The following is an 18,382-nucleotide window of genomic DNA, read 5'->3' as shown; positions in this document are numbered from 1 at the left end:
CTTAGCTGCCCACGCGTAGCCTTTCACTCCCACCCACTCCACTGGCTAACGAAGCTTCTCCAATCTGTTCGTCAGTGGTCCCCGAAGTGCAGCTCTTTTCAGCTCGGCTAATTTACATTCATATTTAAACACCACATTAAACACTGGTTGCAATTTTATGGTAAACATCAACCTTTTGCCGTCTAGAGTATCTCGTAAAGCTCATCCCTCCCTCATAGCGTGACCAGTCTGTTCATCCAATGTGTGTGTGTGTGTGTGTGTGTGTTACAGATACCTGTTACATCTTGTCATTTGCCATCATCATGCTAAACACCAGCCTCCACAACCCCAATGTGAAGGACAAGCCTGCAGTGGAACGATTCATTTCCATGAACAGAGGCATCAACGAGGGAGGGGACTTGCCTGAAGACCTGCTCAGGGTGAGTAGGGCTTCCAAACCCATCCGTGTTTCCTCTAGTGTGGCCGCTGTAGTCATGGTCGACTCTCTTTTGTAGAACCTCTACGAGAGCATCAAGAACGAGCCTTTCAAAATCCCAGAAGACGACGGCAACGACCTCACACACACCTTCTTCAACCCAGACAGAGAGGGCTGGCTGCTAAAACTCGGTGAGTGACGCTTGAAATATGTTTGCACTGGTACCTGAGCACATGATAAATTGCCAGAATGATGGTTCTTATCATCACTGTGCCTGCGTTGACAGATAACTTTGTGTTTTTTTATAGAAGTTCGTATTGTTGAATTATCTAACAGAAAATCAACATATAAACTGACAACCACTGTCAACGCTGAGGTCAATAACCTGAGAAATCTGTGTGTGAATGTGTGAGCGTGTGTGAATTGGTTTGTTTACACTTTCGACCCAAGACATCTGAAGACATCGCCATCCGCTTTAATGTATTATGAATGTGGCCTTGAGATCAGACCACCACATGAAGAGGCCTTTAAATTATTAAAGACTGGTCATATTCATACGCTGACATACATACACGCGTGGACGCACACACATAGACACACAATCATTTACTGTAAATACTCAATGCTTAGAAATTGATTTTAATTCCCGGAGATATTTTTGTCCCGAGGGGAATTTTCATTGGGGATTTTAAATGCATTCTTCATCCCACTCTGGAAACTCACAATAAGACTTTTAATAATAAAGGGTGTGTCTTGGAATTTCTTGTAAGATTTCCTGAATCAACCTCTATCTAATTTCTGACCCAACCACACGTTCAGACACGCATACATGTATCAAAACAAATGTTTCACAGGAGGAGGAAAGCACAACCCGGGAACCCCTGAACTTTTCATCCTCTGTTTCCTCTGAGTCCTCTCTCTGTTGTACAGATTCACAATGAATTTGATTAAAAAAGCATGAAGTCATTGAATCTTCCAATCACTGTGAATCTTTACAACCAGCTACACCAAATAGAGTGAAGATTTGAGTCTAAATAATCAGGGTGGATGGTAAATTACTGCATACATCAGAAGTAGACCCAAGAGGAGGCCATATTTCATGTAGTGCTTTACAAGTTCACAATTAGTAAAACTCCCCCTTGTGGACTGATGTATGACAACAGGCTCGTAAAGATCTGTTGACCCTCATTTTATGCAGCCGTTTAAAATGAAAAGCTGTGAAGCAGTACATCAAAGCCTCCTTGGAACCAAAATTAACAGGACTGTGGTGGTATAATTCTTTATCATTTGATTTAATTTTTTTTGTTTCCTTTTCCTCTTCGTTTGTTTGTTTGTTCCCATGATTTTGGCTGTTGTCTTTCCTCAGGAGGTATGTACACCTGCTCTTCCCAAACGCTAGTCCATCTCTCAGCTTTCAGGTGCTTTTGGTGGTCGTCCATGCCTTTTTTCTCTTCCTCATTTGTTTAAATTGATTTTTCTTTTCTTTTTTTTTACTTTCAATTTTTTGTCTGTAATTTTTTGTTTTTATTATTGTTGGTCTCTCCACTGACTCATTTGAACTTCAGATGTTCGTCTGTTCAGTCTCTCATTGAGCTGGTGGTTTGTCCACACACTTTTATCTCTGTGGGTGGTTGCCGAGCGGTCGCTGGGGGCATTTGCCACCCCGTGGGCTTGGCTCTGGGAGCTGCTCAGAGCTGCTTTGTGACCACTCTACTGAGCAGTCTGATCCTCTTTTCTCTGTATGCTGTGGTGGACACTCTCTTTGATCTCTGTTTTTTTTTGGAAGCTGCACTATACCTTTTTTCCATACAGCGAGCACGAGCACAACAAAGGAATTCTGCCTATCTCTCCGATTCGATCAACCCATTGACACATTGGCTTATTGTTGTTTGCTCTGTGGTTGCATGGAAAGGGAATACTGCACCTTTTTAACAAAGTGGCTCTGCTCTCCTTATCTCATGCCGTACATGAATCTGAATGGTAACAGTCGTGGATGTGACCTGGTGCTCGACCGGACTGGACCAAACTGTGGGAGAGAAGCATGATCAAGGGAGTGTGCTGAGAAGCAAATTATGAATTAATTAAATGTACATTTTCTATTAAATATTTAAAAAGTCATTACAGTTGACATAACGTTCTGCAATGTGAATCCAATGAGTTATTTTCTTTGGACAACAAACAAAATTACATCATCAAGTTAGTTGCAAATTCATCCTGGTGACATAAATCATTTCCAAAAATACATAAACAACTCGATATGATTTACAGGAACAACTTGTCCCTCTTAACCTCCACTTGTCCAGCCTCCCACAGTTGTGTCTTGCATGGGTGACTCCCTCCACTCAGCTCCAGTCCAGCCAGGCACCGTCCCAACAAAAACCCCCACCAGCAACAAATTGCTGGGACGCCCCCACCTGGTCAAAGACACTTTTTGCACGGGAGGAGGTCATCTCTCTACTCTCGGAGTGACAGGAACTGACATAGACCATCAAAACCAATCGCAAATATCCACCCAACCCAATCAACTTCCAGGCCGTCGGCTATGTGATTCTGCCATCGCGTCTGTGTTTTTCTGTTTGTCTGCTTCTTTGTTGCGACACGCTGACGAGTGGAGATGTGGCGAGGAGCTCTCCATCTCTGCCCGTCAACTGGAGCGTGTGTCGGTGGTGTTTGTCCGATATTGACGAGCATAGTCTGAACTGTTTGGCCTATCATCATGACGTTTGTGAAATGATGGGCTATCATATACAGTTCTAATGCTGTTATATGATGCTACAAGTGTGTTCTGTATGTCTGTATGAACATCCTCAAAGCATCCTATGCTGGTAGATTGGGATTTCAAACTGCAGCTTCTTACTAACATTGGTGATGGAATAGCCCCAGTCTAGTCCAGGCTGATGTCTCCATGTCACGATTAGAAAGAAACATTCACTCACTCGCTGAGCCCAGGCTCTTATCCATATAACTGAGAAGTAACTTAACAAAGTCGAGACAGGAAATTCAAGTCTGAGATGCCTGCAGAGTGGCTGAACATAGCTCCGGGCAGTAAGCTTCCTACACCACTCAGTTTGTTGGCATCCCATCCTCCCAGTGCGAGGCAGCCATCTGCTACTCTGATCAGGTTTCCCCTCCCAGGAAGTATGGGTGAATAGGGGGGTCAGAGGTCAGCTACAGATCAGTGAGTTCAGAGTTAACCAAGGAGCCCCCACTGGGCGTGAAAGAGGCAGGAACTCAATCCTCAATAATGCCTCATTTTCCACATTTAGCCCTCAAATAGTCACTTGATTCTATTAGTCTATCTAGTGTCTTAATTAAGGGGGTGGCTCATTAAATTCAGAGAGCACAAAGATCTGTATCATGTCTATTGATCCTGTCTTTCTAGACTTATTCCTCTGCCAGCTAAAAAAAAAGGACAAACAGGGCCAATTAGAGGCACCAAGACATTTATTGAGACATGTAGCTTAATTTTATAAAGTTGTTGCATCTACTCCAATTAGCATAAAACACATAAAAGGGTAAAAAAAAAACAACAACTAATAAATGGTGATAAAGTCAAGATGGTGGGCGCATGGCGCAATGTGGTGCAATGGGTGAATAGCAGGGTGCTCTGGGTGAAAGGAATCCTCTGGAGCCGTCATCTGTCTGTCTGCCCATACATCTGTCTGCCTGTCTGCTGCTCGACCCGGTGCTTTGGTGCTCGTCTCTTTCTCTCTCACTCGCTCTCTCCTGTTGAGCCTCTCTTACGCTGGATGTTTGCTCCCCAGGGGGAAGAGTAAAAACCTGGAAGAGGAGGTGGTTCATCCTCACAGACAACTGTCTGTACTACTTTGAGTACACCACGGTGAGTACAGCTCAGTTTCTCAGTCACTGTGGAAAAAGTTGTTGTTGTCGTTCCAGGTATGCATTATACATATTTCATATTTGTTCAGGACAAAGAGCCCAGAGGAATCATCCCACTGGAGAACCTGAGCATCAAAGAAGTGGAGGATAAGAAGCCTGTGAGTGTAGCACCCTCTGCTGGTTTATTCAGATACTACAATGTCTGACATTTGGATTTTTAAATTGCCACTTAAAGATGAACTATGCAAGATGTTTACCTTAATTAAAGCAGAAGTGAGTGATATATTTGTGTTAATATAAGTCTTAAATAGTTATATCTTCCGACAGCAATCACTTACATAGAGTGTTTGGACTGAAACACGGGTCTCTCAGTCCCTCTGCTCTGCTCTGAGCCGAAGAGAAAACATTTATCGTATCCTACAGTTTTTATCCAATGAGGAGAGAGAACGGCATGCAGGGCTGTGTGTGCAGCCAAGGAACGCCGTGAATGTGGTGACGTAGCGACGAGGACTGTTATGGTGCGTTCAAGGAAACTCGTATTTTTCCGACCGTGAAGTGGTACCAGTTCGATCTGGTACGAGTTCACCGGTCGGAAGTTACGAGTGGCCGTTATAGTGACTTTCACCGGTAAAACAGGTCGGAAAAACACGAGTGGGTTGCCTGGAACGCTACAAAGTCGTAAGTTGTGACTTGAAGCTGTAATTTACGATTTCAAAAGCCTGCCTGGAACGCAGCATTAGCGAAAACGACCGGATCACTCACTTCTGCTTTAAACAGCTTCGGAGTAATGTTGATAGTTAAATGACTTGTTAAGGGGAGAAAAAGGCTCTCTGCCTTCCACCTAGCATCTTGGCAGCGCCACGTCACAAACACGCCCTATATTCCATAATCTCTTGTTTATGACAGATAAGACTACACAAATATACACGTAGTAAAGCGTACAGTATATGATATATAACGTTATCCATCGCTCCATGGATTGCCATCTCACCGGCTTCGTTGAAAACAAATGCACATGGCCAGGGGGAAGGGAGAAGGGTTAGCAAAACAGCAAAAAGCAACCAGACTTGCATAGTTCCCCATTTGGAAAATGTATAATCTGGATAATTTATGGAGACTCTCCACAACTGTGGTGTGCACAAGTTACAGTTAAGACATTTGAAAATTGATCGATATCAATCACAGTAACAGGGAGTTGCACAGAAAAGTAAAGAGACATCTTTTAAATGAGTTTTTTTGAGGGTGAGAGTTTGCTGTCTGTACTTTCTAACCTCTGCTCACCTTACCTCTGTAGAACTGCTTTGAGCTTTTCATTCCTGACAACAAAGACCAAGTAATAAAAGCGTGCAAGACTGAGGCTGATGGACGTGTTGTGGAGGGCAACCACACCTTCTACCGTATCTCTGCCCCCACCGCTGAGGAGAAAGATGAATGGATGAACAGCATCAAGTAAGTGTTTTTGTATTTGTTAGGTTTTTGTCAGGTTTTGCTGTTGGTTTTCAACAGTCTGAAACTGACAGTATAAGTATAGTTATACAAAAAGTCTAATTATACAAATTATGTTCATGTTCTATCACTCTAGTGGTTATGCTTTGTCGTACCTTGGTTACAGGAATAATTATTCTCTGGGTTGTGAAACTACAGCTCCATCATTGGTGGAAAGAACTTGCCATGGAGTCAGTTAGTAAGTTGTGGCAACAACAATCCATCATTAGCTTATATTTATTTACTGGCACCATTGAAAAAATGCAAACTTGCTATTAGCCATATCTGGAGGATGGATTTCTAAAAAAAAGTGTATGTCACAGTCTAAAAATACTTTTTGTAAAAAGGGTGAGGTCCGCACACTGTTGTACAGTAGCTCCTCAAATGTTTATTGTAGGCTAAAGGATCCACATTTCGATCACATAGATCTTCGTAAGGAACCTGACAAAGATGTGTGCGGACTTCACCCTTTTTTCAAAAAGTCCACTTGTTTGTTAGTGCTGCACCTACAATACTTTGGATGTGCTTGCTCTATCACACTATTGTGTTCTCAACAGTCTAAAAATATACCTACCCCTCTGCTTGAGAATCTTTCTTATTTTCACCTAAAAATATTTTCAGGTCGAGCAGATTGCTCAAAGACAGTCTTTGACATTACAGAAAATTAAGTTGTCATGAACTAGTACGATATAGAAAGCAGAAAGGAACAGAATCATGCAGAATCATGAGTACTTCAAAATGGAAAAAAATAGAAAAGAAAAGGTACTGGCTGTTGAAAATGTTAGTTTCACAGTTTTACACAGAACCACAGATAAATTCTAAGAATTTTTTAAATGAATGAAAATGAAATATGAGTGCCCTCTATTTGTAAATGTACTATGTCTAACATTGCAGAAAGAGTGCAGCAATTTGCACACTAAAGTAATTACGCTTCTCTCTGACATTTTCCTCTGCGTCTGTGTCCACAGAGCCGCCATCAGCAGAGACCCCTTTTACGAGATGCTGGCAGCCAGGAAAAAGAAGGTGTCATCCATGAAGAGACACTAGAGCTGCTCAGCGTTCCTGACATTGCACTTGACAGAGCAGGGGGCCCAGGTATATGTTTACCCTGTCTGGGCCCGTGCAGAGGCCACAGTTGAGCTCTGCCTCTCAAGGGGATTTCTCTAGGATACATACTAGCTCTGGCTTTGGGACTTAACTGGCCAGAAAAACAGGAAGCATGCTGGGGTTTCTAGATAAGAGTCAGGGTCAAAGCCTCCTCTAACCTCCTGTCTGAATGTCTCTCCCTTCTCAGCTTTGTGTGTGCTCTCTGTCTCGGAAGCCGAAAGGGATTTCTTTTGCTGCAGCAAAATCCCCTTCAAAGATGCTTTAAAAAAAGAAAAAACCCAAATCGACACAACAAACATACACATGATGCACAACATGCATACACTCATGCAGCCCCCTGTAGCACACATCATTTAAACTCAGCAGGTCTGACCGAGTGTGGTGCCCCAACCAAATTATTCCTCGCTTTACGAAAGAAAAGTTTGAGACCTTTTCTCATGTGCTTTAAAATGTTTGGGTAATATTTGTCTATTTTTACAGCGTTTGTCGTTTCCTCTTGAGTCTTTTTCTTTTGTTTGTTTGTTTGCTTTTTGTAAAATAAAATGGTCTTGCAACAGAAACTGCATGGGGGGAGGGAGTGGGGTATAATTTGCCAACTGGTAGTGATTTTGTAGAAAAAAAAAAGGAAACAGAAACTTGTCTGCTTAAGAAAAAAAAAAAGTTGCCACTCAGGAGATTGTGATGATGTTCTGAAACTTTCTATGTCAGCACTGATGTGGATCCTGTTCACAACACAACAGCCATGCTAGGACTGAAAAACCTGGGCTGTGTCCCAGAATGAACTGTTTTTGTAAATGTGAAGCTGCGGCGTGGGGACGTACCGCTGCAGGTGAGGGCGTCTGCTTGTCTGGGCAGGGTCTCAGTGCTGGCTCTGGCTCCCACTTTTCATTTCCTGAAGGTCCTGAAAGATGCATCCTGGGGATTAGTGTCTTTTAAAGGGACAAATGTCCATCACCTTAGGCCCTTTTTTATGGTCTTGGGTTGTCTGGAAAACGTATATGTTGGCCCCTTTTCATTTTCTCTCCCCATACATTTTTCTTCTTGCTCTCACTTTGTCTCAAACACAATACCACTTTCTATTACTGTGTGGTGTAAAAAAAAAAAAGCAATTTATTTCTTAGAGAAGTTACTTTACTGCTGCACAGTGCCTGGCCCTCTAGATGAAACGAGATGAGAAATGCTGCTGGTTAGCGACAGTAACTCACACTTTTCTTTTCCCACTCAAACGACATTTAATCTTTCTTTCTTACATTTAATATCCTTTTGTGGAGGGTTACCTCTTAAATGGTAAAATGAATCTCATGACAGTTTAGCCCTCAGCCCAACCTCATGATCGTTGTACAAAATAGTGTGCTTCAGGTTGTTTATGTATAAGATGTTCTATATGGCATATTGTTGCAGAAGCTTTAAAGCATCACACATAAATGTGTGGTGAAGCTACACCTGGAAAAGGAATGGGTTGTCCCCGTCTCAGGAAGCGTGATGTGAAACAATACAAGACTACTGCTACTGTGTATCAGGAATGTACTGTGGTGAACCAAAAGATGGAGGGCAGGGTGGCTGATCGGTCACGCCACGGCAGTGACACGTCATCTTGTCAACTAGCAAAAAACTGTGTTGAGAGGTACAATTTTGCAAATGCAGTCTGAGTTGTGCATCAAGCAGTTGTCTTCTCTCCTCTTGTCTACAGACGGGTCTCTCTCTCTCTCTCTCTCTCTATCTCATCTGTGCCTGCTGGTCATTATCCTCACACCCTGCCTGTTCTGTTTACTGGTCCTCCTCCTCCTCCTCTTCTTCTCTGCTCCTCTCAGCGCACTAACCCTAGAGAAATAAGGAAAAATGCTAAACAATCATAATTCTAGACAGTATTGGTTTATTTATCAAAAGTTGTACATACTTAAATGTATAGTGGGTATTTTGCCTTTTCTTTTTGTTTCTTATTAGTTGTGCCATTTTCTTTTATTATTCAGTTTAGTAATGTTTGATTTGAGGTTTCTATCATTGCCATTTAATGAAGCTGAAATAAAGATTTGTCACAAACACTGGTTGTGAATGGCTTTTACACCCCTTACAAGTCTATGAAAGCTCATATTGCCTATTCCTCCAGCAGGGGGCAGTATGTGACAAGCCCTGCAGAGGGACTGTGTTGTGAAGCACTCAGTATAGTGGCAAAAACGAGTAAGTTTCACAATACATTATCATACTAGCTATTAATGACACTTGAATCACAGTCAGGTCTGCAAATTAATTACCAATAAAATGAAGGGCTACGTGAGATCAGCATTCAGCAGGTTCATGAACATCGAAAGGCCAATATCCTCACTGACTGTGAACACAACTCCAAATGTTTGGATTATTCCAACTCACATTCACTGTTACCTTCATTAAAAACCAAGCCTCTGTTACTGTTTATATCCAGCCTTTATCTACAGTCCCATAACTTTTCATATATTTTCACAAGCTCGCTATTAAAGTATTTATGGCACAAAAGTCGGGGCATCAAGGAAAGGTCGATATTTACAAGTGAATGTGTATCATATTAAATGATGCCTGGAAAAGCAATCAATAGAAATGACTTTTTCTCAATGGAGCGGGCAGGCAGGCAGAAAGAAAAGGAAAAAAGTGCCCCTGTGGATAAAAATATAGGATAAGCACACACGTGTGCATTTCTGCAAAAACGTACTCGCACGCTTTGGGTTACAGCAAGTGGCTTCATGAGGTCACCTGGGGAAAAGTGGTGATGCACTCTGTCATTTGTCATTACCATAGAAAACAGTCAATGCCCTATTTAGAAAGAAATGAGAACAAGCACTATTTTTCTTTTTACATTGCAATACACATTGCTGTGTGGACTATGAGGTTTTGCAATAGTTGCCCTGTAATGTGACTTGTTTTTTTTATTTTCTCAGCTGAACTCCATATTTTCTACCAGACGCTAAAAGTCTACACAGATTCGCTGACAAAGGCAAATCTGCTTTTGCCTTTTGTAAATCTTTCTGGTTGAGACTTGTTTTTTTTAAGCCGTAAAAGTCAAGTAAAACAGAAAATTGCTTTCAAAAGAACAGATTAAAATCTGTTTACTTTTTTTCAGCAAAACTAAATTATGCCCCAAATCAGGACAAAGGGTGTTTATTTGTATGAAAATTCCCTCTGAGCCATTGCCTGCGTTGATTTGGTGATTTAGGGGAACGTTCAAAACAATTTAGAAACAATTTTATTGTTCTAGATGTGCATTCAAATGGTGAAATTCCTGCTTGGCATCTGTGCATTTTTTTATATTAGATGAGAAAAGATTTCAGAGTGGAGAGAAATTGCCTGTAATTGTCCTTGCACAATGTAGTCAAACAATATTTTGCAGCTCTGCTGTAAAACATGACGATGATGACATTTTTGAGAATTACTGACAGGGCCAAGGAGGTTGACCGTGACTGATGGGAAATGAGAGGCATGTTGCCAAGGCACGAAAAAAAGTGAGAGAATGTGTGGTTGTGGTGGTGAAGCGGCGGCTGCAGCAGCAGCAGGAAAGTCTTTGTTTTTCACCATCTGTGCTGTTCTTCACTTCTAGAATTTCTCACTGCAGCGTGGTGAGCAGACACATGAAAAGACGGCGTACTCCTACTTTTTTGGTGAGGTTGAGGTTTCCGTGCGTGAGAAAGGGGAACGTGATACTGTAAAGTAAGAGGGCAGGAGGTTCCAGCAGTCCTGACCTGGAATGAGTGCTGTGGGAACAATAGGGGGAAGAAGCACAGAGTGTATAGAAAGGAGATCCTTGGAACAAAATGTGCCCAGAGGGGTTTTTATTAAGGTCAGATATTCTTTTAAAAACACAATAAAAAGTGATGGCGTTCAGTACAGCACGCTTGACCTCACTGCACTGAAACATACCCGACCACACCACTCAGTCATGGTGTCATGTCAGCTCTGCTCAGAGAACTCGCTTCTCTGTGGTTATGCTGATGAAGGAGGGGAAAGGCCTGAGTCCCGATGCAGCTCTCATAGGCCCAGGCAGTGGGATCCTCCGTCTCCTCCAGTAAGTGGAGACATGTGAGACCAGTCAGGCTCCAATTAGGCCCAGACTGTTTCCCAGAAGCGCTGGAGGCCTCCCCCTGCCTCCTCAGCCCACCGTGGCGAGAGAAGGGTGCACCCCACGGTGTCCGGACCTGACCTCAGCTGGCATGAGAAGGGCTCTTTCTTGTATGGGGCTCATGCAGGCAAAGAATGTTATACACACAGACAGGCATGCACACACAGACACTGTCACGCAAGCTTAAGTGCAACTCACAGCCTCGTGGACATTTTCATGCAAACCAGTTCACAGCTGTGTAGAATTTGCTGTAACAAAGACGATTTATTTTCTCTCGGTTTTTTAGTTTTGCATACAATCACTCGGGTTTATATAAGGAGGGTGTTGCTTTGAAGTTGATATTTGTAGGGTTAAAAGCTATCCATCATGTTAGTTTTAGACAATAACAAGAAAATGAGCTGTCATGGCCAATTCAGAAAACACCATCCCATCAGATCTCCTATAACACTACTGTCATGTTTACACAAGTCCAAAAAGAAAATTACCCACAGACAGACTGGAGCCCTTTGCAACTCATAGCCTACTCAGAAATGTTTTAGATAGGGAACATTGCAGTGATTTAGGTGCACGTCTGCATTGTTGCTTTACTGGAAGAATAAACCCCGCTCGAATCACCTCAGGAATCTCCTGCTTTGCCGAGAGACAGTGAATTCATCCTCGGGGCAGGATTTCTGAGAAAGGGAGTTTAAAGAGCAGCCACAACAAAGTTTCTCCCTCCCTCCTCCACTATCTCTCTCTCTCTCTCTCTCTCTCTCTCTCTCTCTCTCTCTCTCTCTCTCTCTCTCTCTCTCTCTCTCTCTCACTGTGTGTCTCTCTCTCTCTCCCTCTCTCATATAACTGTGCAAACACTGTCTTTACAGTATATCACAACATCTTAGAGTTGCTGTTTATAGTAAAGGTTATAGTAGTAAAACTTTGGCTCGGAGGGTAAAACGCTAACTAATTTAGCTCAAAGGTATATTTCCCAACAAACATGTAGTTGTGAAAGTTTGAAAAATGTCCGCTTACAAAATCTTGAAAAACATCAAATAAAAACTGTCTGGAGCATAAAATAAAATAAAGCTGTTCAGCCTGCTGTTTGATTTTGTGCTGAAATTCTCTTCATCCGAGCATTAAAATGGTAGAAAACCTGCAAGCTGCTGTTTGCATAGGAGTGATGTTCTGTGTTTGAGGTGAGATAATCCCGATATCTTATCAGTTGATGCCATGTTCCTATAAACTATTACCATAACTGTTTCACTTCTTGGCAGGAGGTGTTTGTCATAGGCAACATAGTGACCCATATGAGAGTTACAGTAAGGGGAAAATTTGGCTTTATCACACAATTACAATCCTTTGTCTTAAAGGGAGGCATGCTGAATTTATGACTCAGTTATAAAGACTAAAGGCTCATGTGTAGCTTATAAAACAACCTGTAAATGATTTAACAAACAGACGGTTACTGGCATTCTTGGATTACAACCGAGAAAAGATGCAGCCACTGAGGATCTAAATAAAGTAATTCTTCCTGAATGTAATCAGGTCAAAGAATTTGATTGAGCAGAATTGAGTTGAGAAACTGATTCTGTCTGCACGGCACATTTGTAAGATTTGCTGGCAATATTGTAAGGATATTTATTGGAAGCGAACATGCTGAGCTGCAGAAAAGCTGTGCGGACAGGACAGGAGGTTGTTTGTCCCGGTGGGAACATGGTAATGTGGGACTTTTCTGCACATTCATTGAACTGTGGGTGGCTCTGATTCTAGGAAGCTCTGTTTTTCTAAATACAGTGTGAGAAGAAGCACATTCTTTTCCTGTGGGATTGTTGCGATTTATCTGGGAGTATTAATGTAGCGTCACATGTACTATCTGCTGCTTATTGTGCAGCTTAACAATCACAGGCGTATATGGAATCGCAGGAATCTCAGATGAGAACTGCTGGATAAGCGCTTGCAATTTTCTGGAAGAGGCAGATTGTTTGTTTACATGCAGGTCGAAGGTTGGAACAGAGTGCACTCTTTCTAGCCAAAGAACGGGAATATGAGGGAAAAAGGAGGACGTGGTTTGGAGTGGCTCCAGAGAGTTTCCTGTGTAAAGGGAGCGCCCTGTGCAAAGGGGACAAAAGGAAATGCCTTGAAGAGAGAGAGAGAGAGGCCTGTAGAGCTCCTTTCTGATCTCTGATCCAGGACCTGCCGCACTTTTTGTTGTGATTAATCCTATTGTTATTCTTGGAAGACAGTGAAAACCTGCAGCATTTGAGGTTTTGAGTCAAGGGATAGTGCAGAGTGTGTAATCAAAGTACAGATCTGAAATACTTGGAAGAGGCCATGCAGGCTGGAGCTCTTTCTGTTAGGCCTCTCAGGATCTGAGCTGCACATTGCAGAGGTCACAAACCTGCGTGAGTGTTGGAGTTGAACATTTGTAATGCAGGACCAGAGAGAGAGAGAGAGAGAGAAATGGGGTTATTGCAGCCATCTGTCTGAAAAAACAACAGACAACAAGGCAGTGAAAAAAAGACGAAATGATGGATATGATGGAGACTGACCAATAATGCAGCTGCAATTTTATTAGAAGCTCCAACACAGAAACAAACACTCAGAGATGATGAAAGAGCCCTGCTCGCTCCGGTCGAACAGGAACACACCTGCATGGTAACAGTAGGCTCTTCAATGACTTCATTGTGTCTGCCGTGAAAAGATTTCATGCAAGGTCATTGAAGTGCTTCGTCATACATGCATATGGAATCATTCAACAGCTGAGGGAATAGCTAAGATGAAAGCTTTCCTGTGGATGGCTGGTGCATTTTGGGTAGTATCCTTTAAAACATCTGTGACTGAGTCAGACCACTCAGACAATGCAGGGCTCGTAGGGGGGGAAAAAAGTGACTTATCAGTGAGCTCTCAAAGTCTGGTGCCTGTGGGGTGGAAAAAAAAAATCCAGGTAAAATCTCCTCTGTCCTCTGCCTGACACATATCACAGGCAGCTATCAGCACAGTGATCTTAACAGCAACCACAAAACCGGTGTGTGAACGTTGCACGAACACACTAAATCTATCCGGAAATGTCAGACTTACTGGCACAGCTCAGGATCAAGTTACTACTACTGAGCTGTGGAGGAAGTGCGTGCCTCTGCATTTGCATGTGTTCATGTGTGCAGAAGAACGTGGATAACCAGAGTATTATCCAATTTGCATATAAATGCACTGTATATGCAATTTTTTTTATTCCTTGTACAGACTCAAGACACATTCTCTATATTCTGTCTGCATGTTTCATTCGCCCAAGGGGATTCGACAAGGTGTTCTCAGTTAACAGCATCTCTTAGCCGGCCTGCTATTATAGTGTAGACAGATTTATTACCATCTGCACAATGACATCAGCAAGCTATTTCTGAGGTTTGTGGGAATCAAAGTCCATTTTTAAGATCCCGGTTATGTCACTGGCTCCGAGCATTTGATACTGATAAACTGATGGTGGCGGCAGTGGCAGGCGAGCTGAGATAGGCGGGCAGCGCGAGATCAATCATATTATCTGCCATGATGCAGTCTGGATGTTTGGGGCAGAGGTTGATCGCAATCTGGACACCGGGAACGTTGCAGATGTACATTCTCCAGATGCAGCTCGTACCATCATGGTGGTGTGACCTCACATGCTTATTCTGATGGTCACAGAGTTCAGAGATCAAAGAGGTGCTGGTGCTGCTCATGAGGGTTTCCTCCCAGGTGTTTATCAGTTTAGTAATGTTTGCACAGTCTAATTAGCACATGACTCATACATTGTAAAATGATTTAAAGGAATAGATTGACATTTTGGGGAAGCAATGCCTATTATTTGCCCAGAGATAGACGGGAAGCTGTATACATGTCTCATGTAGAACGAAGCTATGCCGGCAATACCAGTTAGCTTAGCGTAGCATTCAGACTGGAAACAGGGGGAAACTATTAGCCTGGCTCTGTTTAAAAGTAACTAAATCCACATGCTTTAGTCACACACACCAAAAAATACAAAAATTATCAATTGTCACTAACCTCCTATAAAATAACAAATTACAAAATAACAACATACATTTGAATAAGGAAGGAAGACATGTCAATTACTGAACTTGGGAGGTGCTGGGAAGTGGATTTTGCTCTCTTTGATTAGGACCAGATTAGATATCCAGTGTAAACAACTATGTAGGTCATTTGTCCCAAATGTTGGATACGATTACAATAATAAACAATAAGGGTTGTTGGAAGGACACTGTTTGGTGTAGTTTAGGCACAAAAGGTATTTGGTGAGGTTTCGGAAATGATTGTGGTTTGGGTAGGCTATTCTGTTAAGGTGGATGATGTCATCATGATTATAATAAGCACAATGTTAACATTGCGGAGTAGTCATAGCAAACAAACAGTGGTCTTCTTTTAGGTTGCTGGGGGTGGGGTGGCCATAGTTGGGGGTTAGGGATGGACACGTAGGAGGAGGTCCCACTGAAAAGGAAAATGAATGTGAACTAGGTCATTTTAATCTGTGTGAACTGAACCTTCAGCCCTTCTGAAGTGTGAACTTTCACAACACTGTTTGTTGCTATATCCAGTAACTACATCATCTGACTTCCCCCTTTGCTCCTGTCATAGCCATTACGACCACTAGAGGTCGTCTATTAATAAAACGGGGGGGGGGGGGTCTCACAGGAAGTGGCTTTGTTTTTACTGTAGGCCTAAATACATGACAGTAGTATCGAGGTTTTCCTTTTACCCTTGGCCCGAAAGGGAATGAGATCATGCCCCAAGATGTCAAACCATTCCTTCGTAAACATTAGAATCTCCACAATTAAAAGGATTATCTGAAAGTTGGAAATGTCAACCTTTCTGGCCTCATTCATGTCTGACTGTAATCCCCTAAAAATGAAGAGTGTGTGATGTTGTTCACTCACATCAGCTGACTTACACTCTATAATGTCAAATATTTGAACATCAGTTTTCCCGTAAACGTGGAGGTGCCGTGTGTTTGGTAACCACATCTAGCACAATGTGGTCAACGGTGGAAAATAATGACACACTGAAATCCAGGATCTGATGACGTTAGTGCCATTTGCTTCTTTCTTTAACTTCTTCCTTTGGGCCGTGACTGTGCAGTCAGGCTGACCGAATCACAGCGTGCGTTTCATCCATTTTCACAAGTGAGCAGTAAATGTCCAAACAGTTATTGCCACATTGTCTCAGCTATTTGTGATTTGGAAAGAAAAGGTTTCGAAATTCCACCGAAGGTCTCTGAGGAATCAGTCCTGTGATGCTGGTGTCAATAGCCACCACCCCCTCATTGAAACTCCCAGCTTATTGTCATGTCATCTGAAATGTTGTACAGTAACTCTCATACAAGCTCTTCCAGTTGGTACTTATCACAACAGCAGTAAACACTCCATTTATTGTGTCACTGGTTTCTTCCAGGAAAATACAACGGAGTGAAAGACAACGGCTCTGTTGTCACATCAAGGGCTTTTCTTTGCCTCTAATATCATTAACCTTAACTGAGGTGTAATGTAAATATTGGAGCATTGTCTGGAGCCAAAAGCGTTCCTGATCATTTCCTGGCAGGGCCAACATCAGAAGGTGCCAGAAAGACGTCATAAACTAAGTGACTGCTAAGCAGCTGTTTTGAGATCAAGATACATTTAAGACGAGATAATTATAGACACAAGAAAAATTATCCACAGGCTGTTTGGAAGGAGGTTACATTTACCTAGAATTGTTGTGACGGTTAAACCTCTTTGAGGATAGATATAATAGGGGTGTGAAAAAGAACAAGATGATAGCTCTGTGTTCTGCTTTTAACTCTTCCCAGACGACAGCTGTGACACTGCTAATGTCCGTGGCCGTAAATAGACTCCATGTGATATGCAGGAATTTGAAGAAGTGCATGTGCTCGGCATGTTACGCTTAGATTCCCCTTCTAACTTCCACGCCTTTTGCAGATCAATGCAATGTCAACCATTCACTTATGGGTGACCTGCTGATTGGAATAAAAATAAACATGCACAAAATGTCTTTCTCTGAAAAAAAAAAGATGATTGCATAACTAGTGTTAACCACTTTTTCTGCATTTTAAAACATCTGCAGAATTTAACTGTGAGGTCTGGTTCCATGTAATCATTTGCATCAATCTGTCTTGCTTTTTTGACATGCTCTCACTTCCCACTAAAACACACAAGTGGTAAGAGAAATACACAATAACAAAGCTCAAGCTCTCTTCCCTGTAAATTTACAGTAATACTCAGTGGCGTTGCGCAATAAGTGTGAAGGCAAGCGACTCACATCTCTGAACAAAATGTTCTAGACAATTACTGGCATCAATCCACATACCATGGAATATTACTCCTGAAATACAAGCTCTTAGTCAACATTAAAATACTGTACATGTATATCAAACCGAAGCCAAAAAGACACTGTTTGAGCTGTTGTTTTTGTTTTGTTTTTTTCGTGAAAAAATAAATTGTGAAACACAGTACCGCCACTCAGGGTTTTGTGGCCTGTTGTTAGTTCTCAGCTATGGTGATCACACATGACACTTCCCATAATTCACAGAAACGCACAAAGACCTGCATTCACAGCAACACAGTCACAGAGAGAGAGAGACAGAGACAGAGAGAGAGAGAGAGAGAGAGAGAGAGAGAGAGAGTTACCAGGAAATCAACACTGGATGATCGGTAATCGCAAAGTGGTCTTGCTCAAACAACAAGGACATTTTACAGTAATTCAGTGGTAATCGCAATGATCACATAGATGTGACATTATAAACAATGGAGTCCAAATGGAAGCTACTGTATAGGAGTGTAATACAAGATAAACAGGAATTACATTTACTGATCTGTCAGGAAACTTGTTGCATATCTCACTGATAGTTCCACAGTAGTTTACCTGATTTGAATTTTACACTATAGTTTACATCTCACAGTTTACTCCTAACTTTTCCCCTTCGGTATAAATTGTTTAGTTAAAAGAAAAGGGGTTTAAATAAATGTCAGAAAAAAAGACATTGTTGATGTTGACTCAGCCTGAATACAAGTCTCACTATATTCAGCTGTGCAAACAATAAGTGGCACCTTTGCAATTGCCAACACCACAAATAATTTCATGAAACTGTCAAAACACGTGAGGCTTTTTTTCTTTCTTTTTTTTCTTCTTTTTTTTAAAAAGATCTCCCTGTTCAGTGAATTTCTGCTAAACCAAGCAGCTCCAAAATATTTAGTAAAAAAACATTTTTCTGCTTTTCACCCCTCTTTCCAGTCGAGAAGGTCCGCTTTTTTCCCCCCTCCAATCCAGCGGGTTTACGGGAACCATGAGCTAGAGTAAATTTCTGAGTCAGTGTGGGAAAACCTAAACAGCTGCCTTTTCCACTAAAAAGCGGTTTAGACCAACAAGCTATCGTGCAGAGCCTTGTTTCATACGCTAAAATATAGGAGCCTATTCTACAAGTGAGTTTAAACTCATTC

General features: G+C 42.0%; 1 protein-coding gene across 4 annotated transcripts in view; it reads left to right on the top strand.

Moving 5' to 3' along the window:
- The window catches only part of cyth1a (cytohesin 1a), a 39,061-nt gene extending 31,931 nt beyond the window's left edge, over positions 1–7,130 (top strand). For 2 of the 4 annotated variants that reach the window (XM_083976759.1, XM_083976760.1), the window contains exons 8-13: positions 271–419; positions 495–607; positions 4,178–4,256; positions 4,345–4,413; positions 5,550–5,704; positions 6,709–7,130. In XM_083976759.1, the coding sequence (XP_083832885.1) occupies positions 271–419; positions 495–607; positions 4,178–4,256; positions 4,345–4,413; positions 5,550–5,704; positions 6,709–6,787 (644 nt within the window). In that variant the 3' untranslated portion in view covers positions 6,788–7,130. The remainder of the gene's footprint in view (positions 1–270; positions 420–494; positions 608–4,177; positions 4,257–4,344; positions 4,414–5,549; positions 5,705–6,708) is intronic. The other 2 variants (XM_083976757.1, XM_083976758.1) reach the window with 1 other exon arrangement.
- The last annotated feature ends 11,252 nt before the right edge of the window (positions 7,131–18,382 follow it).

Source organism: Trachurus trachurus, assembly GCF_905171665.1.
Source record: "Trachurus trachurus genome assembly, chromosome: 8".
Lineage (NCBI taxonomy): Eukaryota > Metazoa > Chordata > Actinopteri > Carangiformes > Carangidae > Trachurus > Trachurus trachurus.
This window is presented reverse-complemented; position numbering and strand designations above follow the sequence as displayed.